This window comes from Cardiocondyla obscurior, linkage group LG04 (genome assembly GCF_019399895.1).
Source record: "Cardiocondyla obscurior isolate alpha-2009 linkage group LG04, Cobs3.1, whole genome shotgun sequence".
Classification (NCBI taxonomy): Eukaryota; Metazoa; Arthropoda; class Insecta; order Hymenoptera; family Formicidae; genus Cardiocondyla; species Cardiocondyla obscurior.
The window spans coordinates 4,331,943-4,356,579 of NC_091867.1; the positions used below are offsets into that span (position 1 = coordinate 4,331,943).

Here is a 24,637-nt window from a genome sequence, read left to right on the forward strand (position 1 = left end):
TCTTTTTCGTCTCTCCCCGGCCGAATATGAATCCTATTTTATTCAACGCGCCGAAACTCACGGCGCGCGCGGTCCAGAGAGGATCGCGAGGGTATTCGCGGTCGCCGCGGAGGACGCCGAGTATTGATTAAGGGGGTTCGCCGGGAGGGATCTCTCTTTCTCTTTCGCCTCTCGGCAGGTCGTCGGGCGTCGTTCCTCCCCGTAAATGCTTGGGGATGAATGGGGCACGGTGGGAAACGCCACGCACCGGGTGCGTCTGCGCCCTAAGCGTCCTACGTAGTGCTCCGATGCGTTTTGCCCGAGCCGGGTGGTATCCACGGTCGCCGGGACGGTGACGGCGGCACGCACGTGGTTTGTCTGTCGGCGAGGGTGTCGGATGAGATCAAGCGGACGAGAGAGAATCAACGATCCCGGAGGAATTGCGATGCCGATCGACGCGTCGTTATCCACGGTGCCTCTCGCCCTTTGAAAGGGACTCGTTCTGGCGTAAGTAATAGCACGTTTCACGTCCTCTTAGGATCTCGATTTGGGGAGAGCTGGGGTCCCGGAAATTGATTCCGTCTTACGAAAATTTGTCGTGCTTGTTTTTATTCCCTACCCCGCAGTATCGAGATGCTCTATAAACCTTCCGGCGGTTCTCCGTCATTTTTAAAACCACATCATTTTTTTTTTTTTTTTTTTATTAACTACGTCGAAAGACAGAAAGACCGCAGTCGTGGTTTTTTAATGTACTTCCTACGTACACAGATTTATCTACTTATATGTGTACGTAGAAATAAGAGGTCCTTTTCAGAAACATCTGTCGACAGTCCCGACCCTTGTGATCAGGTTCAGGTATATCCAGGTAAACGTCAGTTGGGCTCGAACGCTCAAAATTTTATACGAATCGTCAAACTAATTATAACTCCGAAAAATTTAAAGGAGTTATTTGAGTTCTCAGAAAATATTGAACAGTTATTATTTAAGTAAATGTAACAAGATGGGTTTTGAATCTCTTGGGGATCGAGGGACCGTTGTTTTCAAGGGCTAGGTAGCATCCCGTACCACATCCTGACTCGTTGCTATCCCGTGAGCTTCCGTGCGAGCGCCTCGCGTACAATAGCGGTTTGTAGGAGTCGGTTCACGAGCGCGACCGTGGAGGGGCACAGATCTGTTCGACGATATCTCCCTCTTTCCTTCGCGGGCTCGTTCTCTTGGAGCGCCGGCTTCGAATCGAAGGGCTGCAGTCGCGATCGGATAATCGGCGTGTACGGGTCGCCGCCGGTCGTAAGAGCACAGTGTGCTCGTTCACTAGTCTGGGGAGAGAGAATTTCGCAAAAGTCACGAGGAAAGTTTGACGAACAAGCGACCGGACGAGCGATGTTCCTCGCGAGTATTCCTCAGGTAAGCGTCTGAACAAATCTTAGCGACTGTTTAATAATCGAGTAATGTTTTTAAAAATAATTAAATCGCGCGAAGAAACGAATTGTGCAATAATACGGAATGTTTTGTTTAACTTTCGATATTTTTTATTAGGAATTACGAAATTTGAAAGTCTGAATAAAAAATAAAATTAAAAAAAACCAACACTTACGCTTGCGCGCGCGATTTTGTAATCAAACAATTCATCATCGTCTCGATATAATTTATTGTCAAATTATCGGCAAGATAATCTAAAAATTTACGTGTCATCGGTTAATATCGGCAAGTTTCATGTGTATTTCATAGATTATCACGTGAACTTACTTTGTATTATTGATAAACGTACTAAGGTTAATTCTGAAGCGATTACTGGCGATATTTCTGTTGAATATAAACGGAATATTATATTTATTATTAATTTAAATCCAAAATGCAAATTTATTATATTTGCATATTCTAGTTAAACGTGTATTAGTTTCACAATTGAATTTAGATTTACGTATCGCGGAATAACGAGCAATTATACGAAAATAGTCGATAGGCGAAGGCTAATCCTATTAGTAATATATATTTTAATTAATCTGTCTATGAGCTTGACAGGAGATACAGATTACAATATGATTTATGTCAAGTAATGCGTATTTATAGCGTGATATTTTGATAAAGACAGGAAGAGCGTGATATACCTACTTTTTTTTTTTTCAAGTAGTATATTTCATCATACGTTTCTTATTTGGAAAACAAGAGCTGCAAACTGTTTGCCCGTGGCCTTATCAACTGTTTAAGAAAGCGAGGGTCGATATGCTTCATTAACTTTTAACGACTGTGTGTGTATTGTTACACGTTTACGTTATTCTTTTATAGAGAGCTAATTACTGCGAATATGACTCTCATTATTCACGGCAGTCAAGTTTATCACTCTAGGAATAGAACTAGAGGCAACATTCTGTGACACGCGTATTAAGATGTTATTCGAAACGCGTAGCTGAAAAAAGCATTTAGATTCTTTTTGAGCATGATACTTTCTCTCCATTACAAAGCGGCAATATTCTTCTCTTAATTAAAATTAAAGAAAAAAAAATATATATATATATTCATTCATCAAATATTTTAACAATTAAATTAAAAATAAAAATTCTATTAAAAGCAGAATGAAACTCATTAAAGAACAAAGTGCTTTTTGTTCGTTCGAAGAAGTTGCAAATGCGCGTCTACTTTATACGCGAGTACTTTATACTTCGTAAATCTTCATTAATTAGTCTTCGCAGTTGCGATCGAAGTTCCCTAACAGTTTTCTTCCACCGATCGCCTTGCGTATATAGTTTTCTCTCTTTCTCACGACACTTTGACGAATGACTGGCGGGCTCTCTCGCAGAACGAAGCTTAAATGACACATCTCGGTGTGTGCGCGCACCACTACGTGAAGTCATTAAAGAATTTCTAAGGCGTCGGGCAACGGCCTGCCTCTGCGAAGCTCATTATCCGAACATTACAACCGAGAGTATATCTGCTATTGTACCTCGTGTATACGCACATCGCGACTCTTGTCCGTCGTTCTCCCGTCGTAATTAAACCTGCCCTTAAAACGGCGCGACGCTCGTTTCTGAGAAACTAGATGTTTAATAGGAAAAGCGATTAACGCCCGGCTAGTAACGAACGCTCGGCAATTAAGCCGCTGAATTAGACGATGAATTGAGAAATACATTGGAAAGTTGATTAAAAATTTAGATAATGTAAAATTTTCAGCCGCTTGATCTGAATTTCGAAGCAGGGACGAAGTAACCGCTCATCGTACAAGCTCCGTTGTTACTTAAATCTCTGAAGCTCAACACGGAAAATGCATTTTAATCAGCAAGAGAGAGAGAAAAAAAAAAAGGAAGCCCCGGTCCGTACAGGCCGGTGTTTTCTTTATTTGCAAGATGCTCGTTCCCGCGAATCCGTTAAAACGCATTAAGCGCGGTCATTATTTCTCGTAACAGCTGGTAATAATATTACAAAGTGCGAAGCCCGGCGATACCAAACGTGACGGCGATAATGCCGAAGGCGCGAGTCGTGCATTCGTTTGCGTGTACAATTTCTAAATCGTTCCCCGGAAGACGTGACGCGCGTCAGCAGTTTTATTAACTTCGCACTGCTACCGCCGATTATCGCGACCTATTTTTTTTTTTTTTCTTTTTTTTAAATTCTTCCACTTTTATATAAGCTCGCTGTTAAGTCTATTTTTTCCCCCGCGATACAATTTCCACGCACGTACGTGGAAAGCTCGCGGGACGAGTTATTGTAACCTGCGCGGTGCTTCGGATTACTTTTTACGGCTTCGGCATTACAAATGCTTACGATACCTCAACAGCTCCTTCGTTCGCGAAGCGCGACTTTATGACCCGTCAGTCAACGGGCGGGATTAATGACTGCGAGAAGGCGCTATCGCCGGTCGAATCTCCGGCCGATCACAAAGGTGGACGAGTTAATAAAGTCGCGGATAGATAGATATCCGACCACGCCGCGTTATCGCGACATAAACAAGAGCCCGGTGGATCGTCTTCTAGATGCTTTCTCCCGCCGGAAGCACGAGGCGTCGACGGGCTTATGCTAATCCGGTGGACTTTCGCACCGACGGCGGAAACGTGGAATTTCATTTCCCGGCCGCCTTCCCCGTTCCCGGTACACGTCATGCATTGCGACGTACGTATGTATAAACACTCCTACGCGCGGTGGTCACGCTCCAAAACGGCCACTTATTACCTCAATCTTATTACCTCTAACGGCGCATTACCGCGCCTCGAGAATCGTTTCTTTTAATCTGCCGTCGACTGCCTCTCTTGGAAACGTACCGCGAGGGATCACCGGGCATCTCCGCGCCACTAAAAATACCCCGCTTCCGAGAGAGCTAACTTCCCGTTCTCGTACTCGCGGGGATCCGCGATTCGCAAGAGCGCGGCCCGCACGGCCGCGCTTTGTTAGCGCAAGAATCGGAGCGTAAAATACCTTGTCGCTGCCCGTCCGCCTCGCCCGATGACATTTAATTTGCCGTGGCGCGGTGCGTTTTAACCGAGTATAAATAAGTAAATTACAGGCCGAAGCGGCGGCGTCGTCGTCTGGGATCGCGATACGCGCCGTAGCGGCCACCCGATAACGCCGAGAAAATATTATATCGCATACCGGACGCGTGTGTTTGATCTCGCGGCGATATCTTAATGAAAATCGACGAATCTATTCCGCGGCGCGCGTACCTACATCCGTGTCACGCCGGCCGCGGCGACGTTGAGACGCGGAGAGCAAAAGGAAGCTGCAGACGCCTCATCAATCTCTCCGCGAGAACGTAAAATTCGCTCTCCGCAACGGTACGACGACACATTCATCGTCCGTTAAGTGCCACGTGCGTGAGGATATACGGGCGCAATTATACGATTAAAGCCTGTGAAAGCCAGCGGTTACGGTTGTGTGCATATGAATTCATACTCTCTTATCGATCAAAGGCTCGGTTCGTCTTTCGCGGCTTCCCGAGGCGACACGCGCCTCCGCTCCTCGTCTTGGCTTTCCCGCGCGTCGTTTTCCGCACGAGGAAAATCCACTCTCCGCCCGGACATTCTCTAATTCACTTTGTAGAGCACGCGGATGAAACTCGCGACAGTGTTTTCATCGCGCCGGACAAACCGGCCGTGCTCCTCGAGAACAGTAATTGGGGCGGGCACGCTCTGTTTGTGCGTTTTAATTAGTCCGCGCTGTACTGACTGTGGTCTCACACATTCTTCCCATCTCTTTTCCCGATTACCGTCGAAACGAAAAGTTCCCCGAGCACGACAAAGGCTTTCGAGTGGTCCTCTTATCGCATAATGCCGCCGCGACTATCTCGAGGGATCTCGTACCTCCTGACGAAACCTAGACTTACTCCGGTCACTCCGGAATGCTTTACGTATCACGAATATCTTTTTAAGGATTTATGACCACTGGAAACCTTGCGAAAGTTTACTACGAGATAAGAGTGATAAATAAAAGTAATGAGAAAACTCTATAGATATAGGGATTTTTGAAGAAATTCTTGAACCGATAGCCGATTATCAGCTTTGAAAGTACAAAAGAAAATTGTGAAAACCTTGGCGCGATCCCGTCTTCGACTGCCGCATTCGACAGGTCCGTTCAGAAGTATCCACTCGCAACGACGAGCGATGAATCTTTAATCAGAACCGACGACGATACTTTCTATTTGACAGGAAAAGCAGCAAGTGCGAGAACTAATGAGCATTCTTGTTGACGCCTGGCACGAACGTATCTCGCATACGTATCTAAATAAAAAAAAAGTTGTGCTAAAAAGCAATTTAAGGCCGGAATCTTGTCGACACTTTATCTTCATGCTCATGTGACAAATATCAGAATACTTTTTTTTTTTTTATTTTATCGTGATAATTAATATGAGCCAGAAAAAAAATCAGTGCGTAATGAGTGAGATTATTCCAAAAAACTTGTTTATGGCGCATTATATTTGATACGCTATTTGCTGTAACTTTTAACTTCGTGCAGGAGGAGATATACATATGTAAACGACACGATATAACTTTCGCATAAAACACGTATAGCGCTACGTAACTGTACTGAATTTTTGCAACTGGACCAACACGATGATATCACTTTTTCTCTTTGTGATGCGGGTGACCGCGATTTTATCGGCTCCTTATAAGGTACATTTTATGACGGTACATTCTCGCGAAACGACCACCTACACGCAACGCTGAGCCACGTGTAAAAAGTAAAACGACTAGAGAAACGCGTCGGAGAGCTGACCCAGCAAATCTTTCTCTTTCCGCGTAAATTTTCGTAGCTGTCCCCGTAAATCATGCCGGAATTGTGACTCGCTAGAGTAATCTATAAAGAAAACAATTTAATACCGCCTTCACAAATAGGTATCGCTATTAATTTACTAAAAAAAAACAAAAAAAAATTACCTTCCTGATGCACAATAAAAGGAAATCAAAATTTGATTAATTTCTATTGCGAAAAAAGAAAGTGCAGGAGAAAATGATGGGTCGTTAGTCTAATCAACCATTTACCGAGGTCCGATTATAATCGACTATTAAATCCGAACTAAACGCGGGTAAATGTTCGGTTAACAATGCGCAAACACGACATTAAGCACGGCGGATGGACGGTCCACGGCACTCGCGGAATCAGCCGCAAGATCTCGTGAACCGTCCTGAGGAGCGATTGTCACGCGACGTCCGTGTGTTACACGTGTCTACTTGTAACGAGCAATACGCCTACGTACTCGCGTCACCAGCCGGGCGGACGTGCGATGATAGACGCCCGGGCTTTCGCCGCACGCGGTTAATCCCGGTTATACGCACGTATGCGAGCGTTGAGGTCTCTAATGGCGATCCAATTCGCCGCTCATCCTCTGATTAGGCTCGATTGTTGCCCGGTCGTTGACTTCGGACACGGACTTTGACGCGTAATACGCTTTGATTTTTTTCCGATCGAGTAATGGACCGTGCCGCGCTCGTGTCACTCGGCTGACTTCCGTTTGCCCTGCGACTTAATCTTTAAATCGGTCGTCAATCGTACTTCGACCTGGCCAGGAGGAAATTACTGTCGAACGATTTTTCAACGATCTATTAGTATCGACTTGAACGACTGTTTCGTGTAAACGCGCGCGTTACATATTATTATATCACTGCACCGCATAGAAAAGCCCGGTACCGCGCGCACGTAATCCGTGAAACTTTATGAAATGCTAATGGGAATACGTTAGCAACTATTTCTCACGTTTCGCGCAAATTATACGTAATACGTGCGTCAATTAAAGTAATCGCGCCGATTGCATCGGGCTCTGAAACGCACGTGTTTTCTCCCCGCCGGGATAAACTCTACAAAGTGTTATTGCACGTACTGGCGCTTAATTTTATTCTAAGGAGAAGCAGCAAACGTCTACCCTCGGAGATTGAGATCGCGATTTTTTAATGTAGGCGTGTGGTAGCGATGTGCCTGCAACGGCCGTGCAATTACGTGGCTGCTAAGTATTGACAGAGCGCGCGGCCTATACAAATTAATGTGAAGATCGAAGACGTACAAACGTGACGAAGTTATGTCATCCCGTAGGCGGCCGTTACGTTGCCTAGCGAAAAATAAAAGCCTGACTAATAACGACGTCTCGCGCCATCGCTCATTTTTTTTTTTTTTTTTTTTTTTTTTTTACCGTCGTTTTTTGAATGCCGAGGGAGCCTCGCGGATCGATCGATCAATTTTAACGCGCAGTTAGATCATTATCGCCGCCTGATGTCATGTCTATCGTAGGAAATAACAAAGTGGAGTATACACTCGGGTTTGATTTTAGCGAGCCGCGTGGTAACGTCTCGCCTCTTAATCTTTTAGAATCTTGATTCCGTGGAGGTCTATCCGCGCGCTCGTTCAGCCGTGTCTCGGCAGTTACACAATGCCCCGTCTTTATGAATGGACGCCTTTGAGAGTATCCGGCCGAGGCCGAAACGTCGTCTGTGCCGTCCGATGAGTTTTGCAACTCTGAAATTAGCGTGAATTCGCGTGCTCCAGGAAGTCGGACTTGTCCGGGGTCTATTTCCCATTATGTTCCCGGTATGGACACACGAATTTTTGTTCAAGGATAATCGTCTGCGTACGCGCGTTCGCTTGCCACTTCGCGCTTACAAACGGCGTTCGACTTTAAGGAACACGCCGGGATGCTCAGCGTCTCGTAACGTAGGTACACCGCTACACGCGATATTTCTCATTCGCCTCTCGGAGAGGAAGCCTCGCGTTGTAACGCCGTATATAGGGATCTTACTCGTTGCTCTACCCCGCGTTTATTTTCGCGCGGTTACGTAAACTCGATTGTTACAACGGACTCGAGGCGCTCAAGAGGCGTCGATGAAGACCTCGGGTCTTCGAGATCGTGCTGAGAAGGACTGGTAAAGCGTCTTGAGAATTTGCCTTCGAAAGTGGACCTAACTGCACGTAATTATTACTCGGCTACTTGAGAAATCACGCGCGCCCGCGTGCGCTCTCTGCGTGATTTACGTCTTCGTTCGTGCCTATCAATGTTGACAGAATCCATCGAAAGCGTTGCTTTTCTCCTCGACCACTTTCGCTGTTATTTCACGAGGATGATTCCCAATTACTTGTTAATAATTTTTAGAAAAACATCCAGTTGAAAAGTCCGAGGGAACGAAGGCTTCTCGGCGATATCGGCGCGTTATAATATGCCCCGTGTGGACGGACGTCTAGGTCGGCAATTAATTAAACGATCTTGAAGCTGACGTTTCGCTTTATTCGACGTGTAATGGAAAAGCTATTAATCGCGGAAATGAAGGACCGATTCATCGCGGTTTATAGAAATGTCGACTGTAACGTGAGCGAGAGGATATCTCGCCCACGTGCGTCCGCGAGCAGCCGAGCGCGGCAACAATTTCATCTGCTGATCGAACGGTGCGTTTCACCGGTTTCGCAAACTTGTCGCTCGTCGCCCATTCGTCACGCTGGAAGCTTCGATCAGAAAGTCATCTCTCTTTCTCTCTCTCTTTTTCCCTTCGAATGAGTTGTTCTTAATACCCACGAATCTGAAAAACGCGCGTGTCCACGCGGTGATATATTACATTACGGTAACGCGGACAGCTGCGTGAAGATATCGATGCTGAAGGACACCCGTAGGTTTGTCCGTGAACGTCACGCTGGTGGCGATTTGTTTTCTCGGCTTCGACGACGCCGATGCGCAATTCCTACAACAGCGTTTTGACATCGCGCGATTAATTATGGTCGTCGATCTTCTCGTATTTGTTCGAGAAATGGTCTGGGTGTTTAAGTGTTACGCGGATTTTAATTTCGACGTATCACGCTTACGCTATTACGACCTGACATATATATATATATAAATATATATATTATAGTGATTGATATTAATTTTCGCGCAACATGCACGAACGTATAATTGGAGGCACTACCGTGTCGGGACGAAAGAAACGTTTCTTCTCGCTGGAAGATGTAGGGGGCACCTAATTAATTATTAGTGCGTGAGTGTTGATTCTGATTCTGCGATATATGTTTCGTCGGAATCGACGAACTACCCCTTGAAAAATGTATTAAAAATTTTTTAAAGATGCCGCACGTGTTTCACAGAATCCGATACGGCGTTCATTGCGCAATCTTCGGAAGCTGGTGAACGGTTCGTGCTCGACACTCGCTCTTCGGACTCTTCGTTCCTTGATCACTCAACTTCTTGTATTCTATTACGGCTGCCTCGGAGCACGCGATAATATAACAGCACGTATAGACGCAGGCAGAGAGCGCTTGTTGCACAGACGTACCTTCGTGAAAAATATAATTTTCAACGACGAGAAGATCGTCTAATTTAATTCTAATTTAGCGTTTATTTATTTCCCTTAATTTCAACTCGGCTTTCAATCTTGAATTACGCGCAAAGAGATAATTTCATCTCGAGTCTTGAATTTATAGCTACGAAGATAACAGCGGACAAGACACTCGAGAGAGCCCTTATTCAACGTGAAAGAAACTCCGCCGTTTCGTCACGGCTTCTCAGAGAAATCGCCAAGGATTCTCCGCGTGCATAAGTGCCCACTCATGTTCATCTATATCTCCTGAGTGCCTTATTCTTCTCCCATTTTCTGAGAAGAGGTTCACGTTGCGTCTTATCATCGCGCTCTCGCTTTCGATTAGCTTTCCCGGCGCGCGTATTCGCGATCTTCCGAAAGCGTCCCACGCGATAACGGTAATCTTCTTTTGCTTCCCAGGCGGCACTTGATCGCGCGGCGCACGTTTCTGCACGACACCGTACTTGAATAGCCTGGGAACTGTCGAAGAAAGTGAAGTGGGTCCTGAAGGAGGACCCGGGGCGAACGAGGAAAGAAACGTCGCGAGAAAATCCGGCGTGCGGAGCCGGAAGTACCGGCAGGAGCAGTCTCAGGATGTCGTACGCCAACCGATTCCCGGCCACCCAGCACACCCGCTACCGCAGTAGCTGGGGACCATCCTCGGTTTCCGTCTTCAATCGCGCCGACGTGCCGCGACCCTCACCGGAAGAGGAAGAGTTCGAGTTTTACCACGAGCGACTGCACTCGGCGCAAAGCCGGCAGCTGATACCGCTTCAGGAGGATTTGGCTGATTGGATCAACAAGACGATAAGTAAGTACATGGTTCATTACAAACGGAGCGTACATTTTTGCGACGACATTGAGACATCGATCGGCAAAAAGCTCGACGAATGAGTTCGGGCCACCGCCAAGGCCGAAGACTACCGTTTCGTAAGGCATCTTCGATAATCGTTAGATATTACTTTCGCTAATTTATGGGAAAAATCGATAGCCCGCGGATCTGCAGACCGCGCGAATTCGCGAACCCGAAGTTGGAATGACTCAGAGCTCTACCCCGGGAATTCCGATAGAACGCGAAGTCGAATTACTTCTACCGAAATTAATAGCTTCGTGCTCGTGATTTTGTCGTCTCGATGCGTCGTCACGCGAGCATTGCTACGACAGTGCATCGCGTGTTATCATCGAACCGTCGTTTTCATGTAAAGTTTGTCGAGGGCTCAGTGAAACTGATAAGCACGATTCCAAGTATTTATTATCGTCGAGAGTTCCTCAAAACGCACCGCTCCGAAATCGTTCTTGAGAATAGGGACGTAAAGAACTCGTCTCACAGTTTTATTCAATTTCCCAGAAAGTGCTTTAAAATAATAGATTAAACGACGCATTAATTACGCAGAAGAAGAACAAAAAAAAAAAAAATGTTTTTTTACCGGCTTTTCCCATCTGGGTCGATCGCAAACGCCGTGTAAGGCGCAAAAAGAAATCGCCGTGGCGTAACGACGTGTAACGACTCCGACATTCACGCCGCGATCGACTACATCCTTTTTTTTTCTCCGCGTTCCATCAGACTCCATTCGACGTCACCTTAAAAAGAACCGACGCGCCTTGTCGTGTCACGATGTGGCGTGCGCGTGCAAGCCTTACGCAGCTTCGGTATACAAGAGTCGGCACAAAAGTTCGCATCTGGCGCTACGTGTGGGAAAGGGTATTCACAATACTTCGCCCTACACTTCGTCGCGTTTTTGTCGAGCTATCGTGCAAAAATGTGCGCGCCATATGTACAGAATTTTGCGAAGCTTGTCAGCTCGTTCGGGCGTCGCAAAACCTTCAAGGATGGCACCGCAACATATATTCGTATACCATTTCGTTAGGGGAAAAAAAAAAAACAAAAAAAATTGATTTACAAGCCTATTTGGCAAGTCGTACGGAAGGAAGGACTATAAAACGAATAGCACGTTATGTGAAGAGATAGCTTCGATCTCGAAAATAACTGTAAAAAGATCAATAAGCAATTGCTCTCGTTGTTGAATGCGCAATATGGAAGCGAAATGTGCTGCATAAAGATCGTTATCGCATCGGTACTAAATTCGGGAAGTTCGTGAAGTAGGTGAAAGTTTCCGCGACTCGTTAGATTGCACGTTGAAGACTTCAATCCTGATTACATTTTTCTCGAAACGAGCGCACGAGGTTAATGCCATAAAACTTTTTTTTTTCTTTTTTTTCTCACCACTTAATGAACAAGCTGTCAATCAGCAATTAGTTCTGCAATTTATTGATTTGTACCACTTGAGACAAAATGGAAGCTCGTTGGTTTCGTCGACTGTGTAATTAAATTTAATCTTTTTTTTATTGCAACGTAATAACATGCAATATGACGCGTTAATTATCGGATAATTAATTTTATTTCAATACATTGTATACGGGTGCGTTTTTTTTCTCACTCTTGCTTTGCAGAAAATTCCGAAACAGTGTCTAACGCTATTGGAGAGTGTTTCAGAAATTTCTGCTTAATTTATAACGCCCGAAGAAAGAAAGGTGAAATGAAACGAAAAGAGCGAACGGTCTGCGATTCTTTTCGCTCAAGGAACTGGAAATCAACCGAAGGCTATCTAATTCAAGACGCGCGTGTGTGACCGCCTTTCTGAAATGCTAGTTTCCTAATACGGTACGAATACGAGTTGATGCGTAAAATAGAACTGCCACGGTGTACTGAGCGTCGCAGAAAGTAGCAATTCTACCGCTACACGGTACTTCGCGTAACAAACATACGACGACGCGGGCTCTTTTCTCTCCGCTGTCCATCTCTATTCTGACCTTGCACTTTTAGTGACTGATCTCAAAAATCGCCGCGCAAGCGTCTCGCTGAGATCGCCTCCGAAATTGCCACTTCAAAGATAATTAATTCCCGTTACAGCGAGGGATCATCGACGAAAACGTTCCATACCCACTTGATTCGATTCACTTGCAATCGTCGCTTCGCCGTACTTTCGCCTCGGCTTTCGCACGTCGCGAGACGCGAACGCGATTAAACGTAGTCGTATCGACCGATCAAGCAAAGTGCGCCTATAAAGTACCGCTCCGGCGCAGTTCGGCGAGCGGATTGTGCGAAAACGAGTGTGGTCTCGCGCGACCTCGAAGAATACAGCTTCACGACGTGGACCACCCTGAGAGATTGCGACACGGAACGCGCGCGCCGAGAAAAACGAGCGATACGCTAAACGGGGATCGGGCCGGTACATATATTTAGCCGCGAAAGGCGATGCACGCGAGATGATATGATTTACGCGACTCGTCTAAATCACGTCGCTAAATATATCGATCTTCGATGGACTGCCAGAGATGCTCCGCGACAATAAATTCATGTCGGACAATGCTATTGGGTCGCAAAAAAAAAAAAAAAAAATAATAATAAAAGGCGAAACTCGACAGCCAAGCGCAATTTTTAAAATGACTGTTCCCGAATAAGCAACAATGAGAAATTTTCATTTATTTATTCGCTCGTGTTAACAGACGTGAATTAGTTATACTCGAGGCATGTTTTATTCCCGAAGGGAGAGGCCGATCCTTCGCACGTATCGTATGCACGTAATACGTGCGCTGCAATTTTGCAAATTGCTCTCTTTTTCTTCGGCGTGTAATTTTGAAATCAATTTAAACTTTCTCTTTACTAGAGCATGAACATATGAAATCATACGGACCCATCGCGACATCGTGCATTATTTGTGTTTTAAATGCAAATTTAGCAAACAAGAATCAACGAGAGGATTAGAATCTTCTTCTCTGAATGTTACGAAGTAAATTCAATGCGCTCTGAATTATTAGTCAAATAATCTTTACGACGTATCCTGTCAATTAAACGTTCTAAGCCTGATTTTTGAAAGAGATTTTCAACGCGAGACGTGAATAAACGAAGTAAGCCCGTTTAATGAGCTTCCTTCGTTTTCAAAGGCGGGTTTCGGGAAAGGCTGAAATTCGCTCGGCCGTTTCCTAGCATGTCATAAAAGTGTTTGCTCATCCGAGTTCGTTTGAAGAACAGATTTGCTCGCACAGAACACCGTACTTTCAACGAAGATTAGAATTCTAAAACGGGAACGTACGAAATGGAGAGGCACTTTTATTTCTTAAAGAAAATTCGTTAATCCCACTCAGAATTCGGAGCCAATATTGAGGTATAAAAATATCGAGCTGATTACTCCTATTATTTCTGTCAAAGAAAGTGATTTACTTATTGTAAATTATTTAAACGGCTACACGAGTATCTCCTAAGAAGCTTACATATAATAAAGATACAAAAGGGAACGTCTCATTGATATTCAAAGGTTGCCAAAGTATCATCGGCGACGCAAAAAAAAAAAAAAAAAACGCGACGGCCTTTCGTTACCCACGCGCCCTGCGCCTCCTGCAGTTGCAAAGCCTCCGTGACTCAACCGGAAGTCGGTCGGGCACCCCTCTTCCTTCACGCCACTTCTTCACGTCCCCCTTCATCGCGGGGCACCCAAAGCCGCATTATGCATAATGGGCGTACGCCTTCCTAATACGCTTGTGCATCCGCGAGGCACCATCGGCTCCGTGAGACAATACGGCGGTCCAAGCGACGGCGGCATCGCCTTGACACGCGCCGCGGACAGGTCGAACGGTCGTAAATCAGAAAGCCGAGACCTTTGGATCGCCGCGCTAATTTATCGCCGCCGATTATGCGGCCGATACAGGCGGCCGCAGAGGCAATCGCGCGAACTCGCGGGCTACGATTGGATTTATCGTGGGATCCTGGTCGCGATACACGCCGGCCGCTTATAGAGCCGCGCTTCTGAACGGATCGTGATCGTGCTCCGGGGCCGCTTTTGCCACGTCGCCGTATTGCGTGGCGAATAATTCAAAAACGCCAGCTGTCTAGCGCGCTCGCGAACGAGATAAGGAACGACCACGCTCGGGCTTGTAACGAGATAATCGAGATACTCGCGAGCGGAGTTCGAAAAGAGGCTCGGGGAGTCGCGTTTAAAAAGTCAATCCGGTATATTGAAGTGGAACCGTCAAGGATTTAGCGTAAATGCGGGTCACGGTATATGGTAGTCGCGACGAGCCTCTGGCGTTGAGCAATCGCGGGAGAACGAAGGGCGGATGTCGGTACCAATAAGAGCCGGAGGAAGTCCTTCCTTTCGCCGCGGCACGTCGTCGTCTCTGTAAACCCGTCGTAAAATTTATGCGCGTCTCGAACGGCGGGCCGTACGTATTTTTATTCGAATCGCGGATGCGACATATCTCATTCGCTCGACGCCCGGTGATCGATAACCGCGCCGATTGGTACCACGTACCCTTCATTCGCAAAACGGGCCATCATCGCGCCGGAAAATCGCCTACGTGGCGCGAGTCTCTTGACACCTCGATCGAATTCGACAGCGGCTGGAAAGGTATTTTCAAGTCACGTCTAGGAGATAGGGAACGGACAATAACGCTGTCGACATGTACCTCGCTCGGTGACGGGGAACACAGTTGCCTTATATAGTTCCGGGTGACCGAGTTTTCCGTATGACGGGAACTCTTCGCGCGTCCCGTGTACGTGCTCAAGTACTCGAGTCTAGTCTTTCAATCCACTACTCGCGGCTGATAATGATAAACGTCATTTTTTGTTCAGCCATCTGTTTAAATGAAAAAATATTTGTTCCTAAAAAAAAAAGAAAAAAAACGAAGCACGTGACTCGTGATTAACGGATCTCGGATTCGATCTTTCGGCCTACATATGAATTTTTAAGCTATGCCTTCTAGATGTTTAAGTTAGAGTAACATGATATTATCGCTGACAAGCACACATTACGTGGAGCACGGTGTTGTTCATAAAAATGAAGATTAAATTCTTGGAATAGACAATGCCCACCCAAGTGACGTCAACGTCGATTAATTGATAGAATCAAGTTTTTTTTTTCACGTTTGTAGATACACGTGGCTGGTAACACGTGATAGATTCCGCGGGCTTCGCCGGTTAAAATTCTTTTCGTCGTGCCCCCGGTGCCAACCCCATTGTTGTTACCGGGTCGAGTCACGAGCTCGCGAGTTCTCATTACTATTCGTATCTACTATCGCTGCGCCAGAGCCCAACCTAGTTCCTATTTCCCATTGTGCCCGGTCTATATCTATATAGAGGCGTCCACGAGATCGTGTCGCGACCCCACGAGTTTTCCTTAGATCCGCACATCGATCGTTCCCCCTCACCCTCGCAGAGAAACGACGCGCATCGGAGATATTGGCACTCGGGGTAATTCAGGCGTCTTTTAATTAAGTGGAGCGCGGATTTCTACATTTGCGCGCCTCATATTTTCTGCACTTTTTAAAGGCGCGTGATAAAGTATTCCAGTTGCCACGACATCGAACACGGCACCGCGATCTGCGATTATCGCGCTCTTAATATCATCTTTAATATCACCTTCCTCCGGTTATAAAATTCCGCCGGTTTCTCCGATTAACATATACGTCCGACACGCTTGGAGAATTTCGTTGAGTAACAAAAGTAAATCGTACGTGTAAGTAGAAGTAAAAATCGCTGAGTTTTCCGAGTGGTAAACAAGACGCGGCTACTCCCGCCTGCGTATCCGGTGAAATTCGATTGCTCCGATATCTGTCAATATCTTCGGCACGGTAAATGTAATCGGATAACGACCGTGGTGTGCTACCACGTTTGTCCGTATGCTAAAACGGGAGATCTAACGGATCGAAACGGGAGGCGGTAATAGATAACGGCCGATGGCGAGCGCAGATGCGTTCACTCTATCATCTACTGTATGGCAGTATTCGCGCATGAACTGCTGAGGGATAATGAATACGGAAAAGAGACGGCAATAAATAATGCCCGACCGGTAATAGATAGCGGCTAATGGCGGGCACAGACTCGGATTAACGTACATAATTAACATAACGTGTTAAGCTGAACGGAGAGAATAGGTATAGAAGCGTCTTTCGCGGGGAAGATTGCGCAATTTGTCAAGGCAAATAAGGGTTCCTGTTAAGAGTCGTAAAATTACAAGCTTGAGAGATATAAGTGATAAAGACAGTAATTAATTGCGGCTAATAACGAGCGGAGACTTGGATGACGCGCGTGATCAATTTCCAAGTGGATCAAAGAGAATGGAAATGAAAGATCGCCTTCGCAAAGCCTTCAGACCATTTGCCTAATCCGAGGACAAACTAGGGGACCGAAAAAAGATCAATTTGATTCGGTCTTTTTTTTTCCCTCTTTTTTTTTCCAGCGAAAGCCGGAATCTATCAAATATTTATCAGGAAATCTCCCACCCTCTCGTTGGCACGTTCGAAAGTTTTATTATCCGGAAAAGTGTAAAACGTGCGTCTTTGATCTATGCGCTTCAGTATGTACAACGGCGAACGAAACTAAAGCGATTTTATAGTCACGCATGAGCCGACCTATCGTGAGAGTACCGCGACCCGTCTGTTTCTCGCTTGACCCGTAATGTCGTACAGATCGACGACTCTTTGACGGCTTTCGCAGTGCCGCCCTTTTTTCCTTCTGAAAATCACGAGACGCGACGAGAGAGCTGGGATCGGAATCCCGCGGCATGATGAATCAGCCCGTTTGACCGAAACCGATCCCATTGTCTTTCCAGCTGCCGATCTCGCGATCACTATTAAAACGCGTCGTCCTTGAGCGTCGCGCGTCACTGATAAATGATTTGCTGCACGATTACTGGCCGGAGTAAATTTGTTCCTTCAAGCAGACTGCGCCTCGGCCGACCAAACCGGCTCGCCGTTCGATATTCGATACATGGGCGAATCACCGTTGCATCTGGTACACTTACGGTCGATTACTGCAATCACGTTTGGCGATCGGTCGTGTCGAATGGCTTTCGCAAGGTGAAGCACCACATTTGCAATTGCCGACGCGCGAGACTTATAAATTTCGTCGCAAATTTAAGCGCCGTTTTCGTTACTCCGCGCCGTATTCGCACGGGGTTTTGCTGTATTTGCGTTGAGAGATATTTCGCGCGTAATTAGATTGAACGAACGAGCGAATAAGGAGTGATATATGTATAATTTATTATTTGCCACAGCTCGCGGTAGACGCTGAATAAGCGTGAACGGCATTATCTTTCTTTTTCTTTTTAGTCACACCGTACCACCTCGTCAAGCTACTCGAGTCTCATTGAGAGGTACTTGCGGCTTGTACCGAGGGATACTCGTGCGAATAATCGCTGACGCGACGGTCGGGCTAATTTCGCAATCTTCGAATTTCAGATGTGGACTACATAACGGGCGACAATTTCTTCGACGTGCTTGACAATGGGGTGATTGTGTGTCGATTGGCAAGAGTCATCCAGGAAAAGGCGAGATCCGCGATAGAGACTGGACGAGCGAAGGGAGTGAGTACTTTAAGGACTACATTTTTGCATTCGCAAATAAATAGTTAAAAAAAAAAAATTAATATTTCTAATTAGTGTTTAGACTTTAATGTCGATGTAACGAAAGCTTAGAAATGATCGCTCGCAGAAAGATAAAGAAATATTGTGTTACAGACGGTGCCGGTGATACGTGGACGCTGCTGGGAGAACGCGGCGCGTCGCAGCTTCTTCTCCCGCGACAACATGGAGAATTTCATACAATTCTGCCGGCGATTGGGCGTCCACGAGAATCTCCTCTTCGAAAGCGACGATCTCGGTAAAGCCGGGCGCAATTAATTTTAATGCATGCGAGTTTAGCGGGGACTGCGCGCCGTTTAGCCGCCCGCTCTATCGGACGACTTTCAACGGGATGGGATTTAAGTGCGCGTCCGATTAAGTTGACGAGCAGTGATTAGCGGAAACACAGTAATTGACTCGCGCAATCTTGCGGCGGACACGCGTATAGGAACGTGTGCCGTGTAAATTACAAACCGGCGTAAAACAAGATATGCAAATCCCGCCGGGGAGGGAAAGTGATCACCGCGCGGGCTTCGAGGAAAGTAGAGCGAATCTGTGGTGCATCACCTCGGAGATCGGCGGCACTTTCTCAGTTAATCGAGTTTAATAGCCGTCGAAAACGAACAATGCGGTTGCATAAGTGACGCAACGAGGTAATCGAGCGCGGCAAAAATCCGCTTTTTATTATGCGCGAACGGCATTGACTTGAATAAAATCGGGATGGACGATGTGGTAATATACGTATATATATTTATAATAAATGTAATAAATAAATTTCGACACGACGGAATGATATATCTTGTCGGTTTATAGAATGCGCGTTGTCTGTCTTTACAGTTTTGCACGGTCAGCCACGAAATGTCGTGCTGTGTCTGCTGGAAGTCGCGAGACTGGCGGCTAGATATTCCCTGGAGCCGCCAGGACTCGTACAGCTCGAAAGGGAGATCGCGGCGGAACAGGAAAGGGATCTTAACTGTTTGTCCGACAGCGGCATATCTCACAGCAGCCTCGTCTCTTGGCAATTCCAATCGCCGTCGCCGACTGCGACGCCCAGACCGCCGGCGGAGAAAATCAAGCACAGCAGGCGAGTGATTTTGCTTTTAAAATAAATTTCCGAGGCCTTTAAAAAAGTCAGTGTCGCGAGTCGCGATCGAGCCTGGGTATATTTCTCCATGAGCCGCGTGTAACTTAATGGTGGACAATGTTTGCGAGAAGGAACCGAAAACTCAACCGCTGCAGACTGCATAAGTTATACGCTCGCATAATTTCTTTTACGCGCACTGCATACGGAATCGCGTCCAGAACTCTCAATGTACACCGGCTCGTTTACGACGGCAGATTTCCCCATCGGGTCGCCGGCTGAATGGGCAATTCCGTGTAATGTTACTGAGAAGGGACCCTCTCGACCCGCGCGACTCTAGGAGCGGCTGAATTTTATTTAATATATGCGAGATTTCCGCGCGCCGCTGAAAGCATCGCGCTATCGTATAAATAGCTTGGTGTATTTTTACTGAATTATTACCGATAAGATTTATTTTCACGCCTTCGATAAATCACGGGCGAACTTTACTTTTTCCCGGTCGTCACGTCGTGCGGAAGCAATATTTTACGTGAGCGTTCAAAGGTTCGAGGTATCGATGTATAAATTCGTAACGTTATCATTCCAGCTCGGCGTCGGAAGTGACAACGACCGGCACGCGATGGCTGGACCCGGTGACCGGTGCGGCGCACGAAGCCGAAATGCGAAGGTCCGTCAGCGACAATGGACCGACTGGAAGCGACGGGGTACCCAGCGACACCACCGAGGACGACTGGTCTCGCGGTAGCATCGACGACCCTGACGAAGTGTCACCATCGAACTCGCCTTTGCCGTCACCGGCCGAACCACCGGAGCACACCGGACCGATAACAGAACTGGATCGCAAGGTATCGGAATAGCCCACTTTTGCCCGCGATGCAATCTCAATAGCGGACCGCTGCTTTGAATGTGCATTCTGCAAAAGCTGTTTGCATTCAGTGATATTGCCCAGGAATATTTACTGGCTCGGCGCGTTTAATAGTTCCCAGCTAGACTCGAGTTATCAAGGAGGGGCCTTCAAAGAAAAAATTTTTCTCCCGCGAACGAAACCGCGCGCTCGTTGAAAGATTAAAATTATATTGTGCGACGTGGGGACGCTGACTTCTTCCGCGTGGCAAGAGGTAAATGCATATGCGGAAGATTGAATAATTTATAGCCTTCCTATTAATGTTAATGCGACTTCGCTGATGTATTCCGAGCACGCGTTGTTTTAGTCGTACCCTCGCATGTAGTTGTGAAAACCTTGGTCCTACGTCTTATTACAGACGTTGCGCTTCCATTACAATCATTAGCGTGCGAGAGGGAATAGGCGTACGGAAAGGACGATGGGAATCGGCGTTTTCTCGTGTATGCTTTCCGCGCACGTATCTGCACGCGCGTGTCGGATTCCTGCATGCCTAGCAGCGGAAGTTACGCACCGGCGTATCTTCGGCCCTTCGCTTCTCGCCGCGACGACACGTCAAAACGATTTATCTCGCGTGACGACCGATCATTCTTTGCCTGTCTGACAATAACGAAGGTGGCGATGCGCAAAAAACGTCAGTCTAAATATATATATATACATACCTCTGGAATTTTTTTTTCGCTCGGCGCGCACCTCTTACGACATCTCCAGCATCGCATGCTTCTCTCCACAGGTGCGAAGGGCCACCGAGGCCGTCCAGAGACTCTGCCAATGCCCGTCGAGCAAGTGCTCCAAGTTGAAGGTGCGCAAAGTCGGCGAAGGACGCTACCACATCGCGGGACGTAACGTTTTTATCAGAGTAAGTACATCCATCTTCGTCATATGTGGTTCCATCTTTTTTTGCAAAATTTAAATTACCGTAAAAAAAAACTATCACACGAAATTCCGAAGACGAATTGCTTTTGTTGAATATTTTACTTCAAAATGCTCGTCGAGGATTTACCTTCGGATTTCAAGATTTTTCTTTTTTTCTTTTCTTTTTATCTCTATCGCGGTGACCCCGCCAGCCACTAATGATCGCGTCGCTGACGTGTTTGCAGCTTCTCAAGGGTAGACACATGATGGTGAGAGTAGGCGGCGGATGGGACACCCTGGAGCATTTTCTAGCGAGACACGACCCCTGTCAGGTGAGGGTCCTCACCCGCGAGGGCACGCCGCCACCCGCTCGTGGTACTAAGCACGATAGCTTCTTGCACATACGCGCCAAGTATCGCAGCCCGCCGTCGGAGCCGAGCCTCTCACGTCGCTCGCTAGCTTGAGAGAGCACGTCGTGCCTGATCATCCCGCCCGCGATCACGCAACGCGGACCTTCCGGGCCTCACGCGGCGCGAATCCGCTCGCACGCTTGACGCACGTGCGAAATGATATCCTCCAACGCGTATATATCCGTTATCACGTCCCTCGGGCACGACGTCGTCGGACCTCCCCCGTTTGATCCGTCACGGTGAAACGACGCGTGGCGGCTCGGGTTACCGTAAGAACGGCAACACGCATCATCGCACGATTTTTCACGCACGATACATTCCTTCTTTCCAACTGCGTCCGGTGAGTTGGCGATTTTGAGGGAAGAGAGGGCCGCCTTTCAGCGCTCGCGGTCACTCATGCACATTCCGATACTCGTTACTTACGAGTTCTTTCGCCGCGGCGGGAAATCATCGGTGCACGCACCGCCTATACGATTCGCAACGATACCTCTCACTACTTTCGTATCTACTGTACACTCACCGTCGGAAATGGCGTTTGTGGCGTTGCGACGGCAGTTAGCGTACGTGAGCTTGGCGTAGTGTGCGTCGAATTTCACACGAAGCGCGCGCGTAGATGTGTCGTGGAGTACCGGTCATCGAGGACCGAGGGGGGAACTATTACATCTCTCGTATTCGGTGACTGAGAGAGAGTAAAGTCACGTACACCAGCCGTCGTCGCCGCTCGTCGCAGCAAATGCCATATCTGCCTTTCAATGTACATCCAGAATTGCGCGATGTTTTACGTACCATCACGCAACACGTCGATCACGGTATATAGAGGCACGAGGATCACTATTTTTACTATGTCCACGTCAGGTGGTTGAAGAGCATGTGGATGTCGAAGGGTCCTCGCGGACGTGTAGCACTCCGCGGGGTTTTTTTTTTTTTTAAAGAAAGCGAATTCGAAAGTTAGTATCTTATCGCGTCTGCGATTCGGACTTCGACCATTTGGACTTTTATTATCACCTTAACGATTCAGCTACATGCTTTTTCATCTGAAATCACCTTCGGGCACTGACGTTCGCAGCACCTATCCGGAAATTTTCCGACCAGGAAGTGCGCTGCACCTCGGTAATGGTAGCGTTAAGATCGCAATGACCAAACTTTATTTTTCGGAACTGTATCCTCACGAGATAATCATTATACAAATATACTAATAATAGGAATTTTCGAATGATTGTCCACTTAAGCTCAAGCGTGCTAACGCTTGTACGTGCAATAAAGAGAGAGAAAAATAAAAAAAAGAGAGAGAGAATAAAAGTGCAATTAAAACCTCAGGTAAAAAATCGTCCGTGACATGCCTTACGAGAGATCGATTGATGTTTCTTTTTAGAAAATTTCTTTGCGATGCTAACGCACTGCTTAGTTTTTTTCTAAAGTAACAATAGCGGCTTTCATTAGCGACGTGCCAAAATTTCGTAGTTCAGCTGAATAAAATCGTAACGTTTTCATCGATGCTGTAACGTAGCTTTTAATATTCAACTTCGTTCGGGTTTCAATTGCATTTTGGTCATTGCTATATACGTATACTATAAATATATTCTTATGGTGCACTGCCACATTTCGCGGCGAGCACGCAATCAGGCACTTATATCGTAATAATCGACAGGGTCGGTTTAACTTTTCGTATGGTATTTTTCTACACGTCTAAATTGGAAATCACTCACAACGTATCGTTTTTTCCGCGTCAACTCGGTGAATGGATTTTTTTCTCTCAGCATAAATTGCCTCTTCTACATTTACGCAATCATATATCATCAAAAATAGTACTTAATTACAGGTGTCTTATAAAATATTAACGATCAGTTTCTTTTTTTTTTTTTCCTGACAATTTTATTTAAATTGTAAACTGTTTGCAAGTTTGCGACTCTTATTTCAGCCGACCCTGAAATTTAATAGATTACACATTAGCATTCAATTAATATTTAATAGAACTTGTATCGCCTAACGTGTAAAGTGCTTTCATAATTATCACGATATATGTATACCTACACCCACCATACACGCATATATTTTGTACTTTTATATAAATATCTATGGTAGGCTAAGGGAGATAATTAATCGGCGTATAGCCGAGATAATTAAACCATACAATTATTCCGCTTACAGAAGTGCAAGAGCACAGTGTGCAAAGGAATACCAAAGCAAAGAAACACGCGACGAGTAATGTCTGCTCGTTGATGCTAATTAAATCCGTCATCCGTGATCCGTTAATCGTTCGTGTCAGTTCGTGCCGGAAGATAATGATTGTGTTACACAAATCGGTCTTTTATGAGTTATCTTTTACAGGATAATCCGTTAACGGCGTTTCCATCATCCTTTACGAAATAGAATCGGCGTTAAATTGCAATTTGCACTGTAATGCAATAAGCTTAAGTTTAACGAACTACTATTGGATACAGGGCCTAACGTTACGTAGATATGATTATTTTGCGAAGAGGAGTTACTTGCTAGTATAAAAACCACCTTGCCTAATTGAACTAATTTCCGCCATATTATGTAATTGTAAATAATCCATCGCTCTGACATATCGACAGATAATTGATTTAAGTTAATTGTACCTGCTTATACCGCGTTAAATATGTAATATTCGCGGATTTTGCGTGTAACTGTATGAATCGTATTTAATAAGTTATTTATATTTCTAACTCGTCAAGCGCCTTTTTATTGCAGATTACGTTATCAATGTTCCAACTTCACGCGCGCTAATATTGCGAGGCGTAAAATAGAAGGGACTGTGTTTTTGATGATATTAAACGGTTGTAAACTGATTTAGATTATTTGTAGTAAAGTAATAAAGCGGTATAATTGATAAACGCGTATTTTAAAACAGATTATTATCTACTGCACTACAGCTCCATTGCAATGATTCGGCTAATGATGGAAGTGTTATAATAGCATTATGGTGCATATACGTATATATATACGTTTAGTTTTTGTTTATAGTAGTTGAGCTAGGCTTTCGTAAATTTTATGATTTTGTCTAATATGCAGAATATATTGCAGCATTACTTTAATCTATTCAACTAAGTTCAAAACTATTATGTCGTTTGTTATATTTTGTTGATCAATAAAATATCTGACAGTAAAATGTTTTCGACAATTTTATTTACCATCAGATTACCACGCACATTTTTTTTATCTCCATACTTTTGACGGCAATTGCTTGCTATCAATTACTCCTATTTTTTTATGAAACCATCATTCTCATTATAAAATTATTT

At 45.8% G+C, this 24,637-nt stretch overlaps 1 protein-coding gene across 3 annotated transcripts; it reads left to right on the plus strand.

Moving 5' to 3' along the window:
• Positions 1–281: 281 nt before the first annotated feature.
• Positions 282–24,504, plus strand: LOC139102319 (growth arrest-specific protein 2). Of its 3 annotated transcripts, XM_070656147.1 has the most exons (9): positions 287–1,383; positions 10,152–10,542; positions 17,967–18,091; positions 18,245–18,386; positions 18,965–19,211; positions 19,795–20,053; positions 20,843–20,968; positions 21,210–21,296; positions 23,523–24,504. In XM_070656147.1, exons 2-9 carry the CDS (start codon positions 10,326–10,328, stop codon positions 23,592–23,594), a joined length of 1,275 nt encoding a protein of 424 aa, XP_070512248.1. In that variant the 5' UTR covers positions 287–1,383; positions 10,152–10,325; the 3' UTR covers positions 23,595–24,504. The 3 variants fall into 3 exon arrangements, with proteins under 3 accessions (XP_070512246.1, XP_070512247.1, XP_070512248.1); XM_070656145.1 differs by lacking the exon at positions 23,523–24,504 and having other exon boundaries at positions 282–1,383; positions 21,210–22,665; XM_070656146.1 differs by lacking the exon at positions 23,523–24,504 and having other exon boundaries at positions 282–486; positions 21,210–22,665.
• The last annotated feature ends 133 nt before the right edge of the window (positions 24,505–24,637 follow it).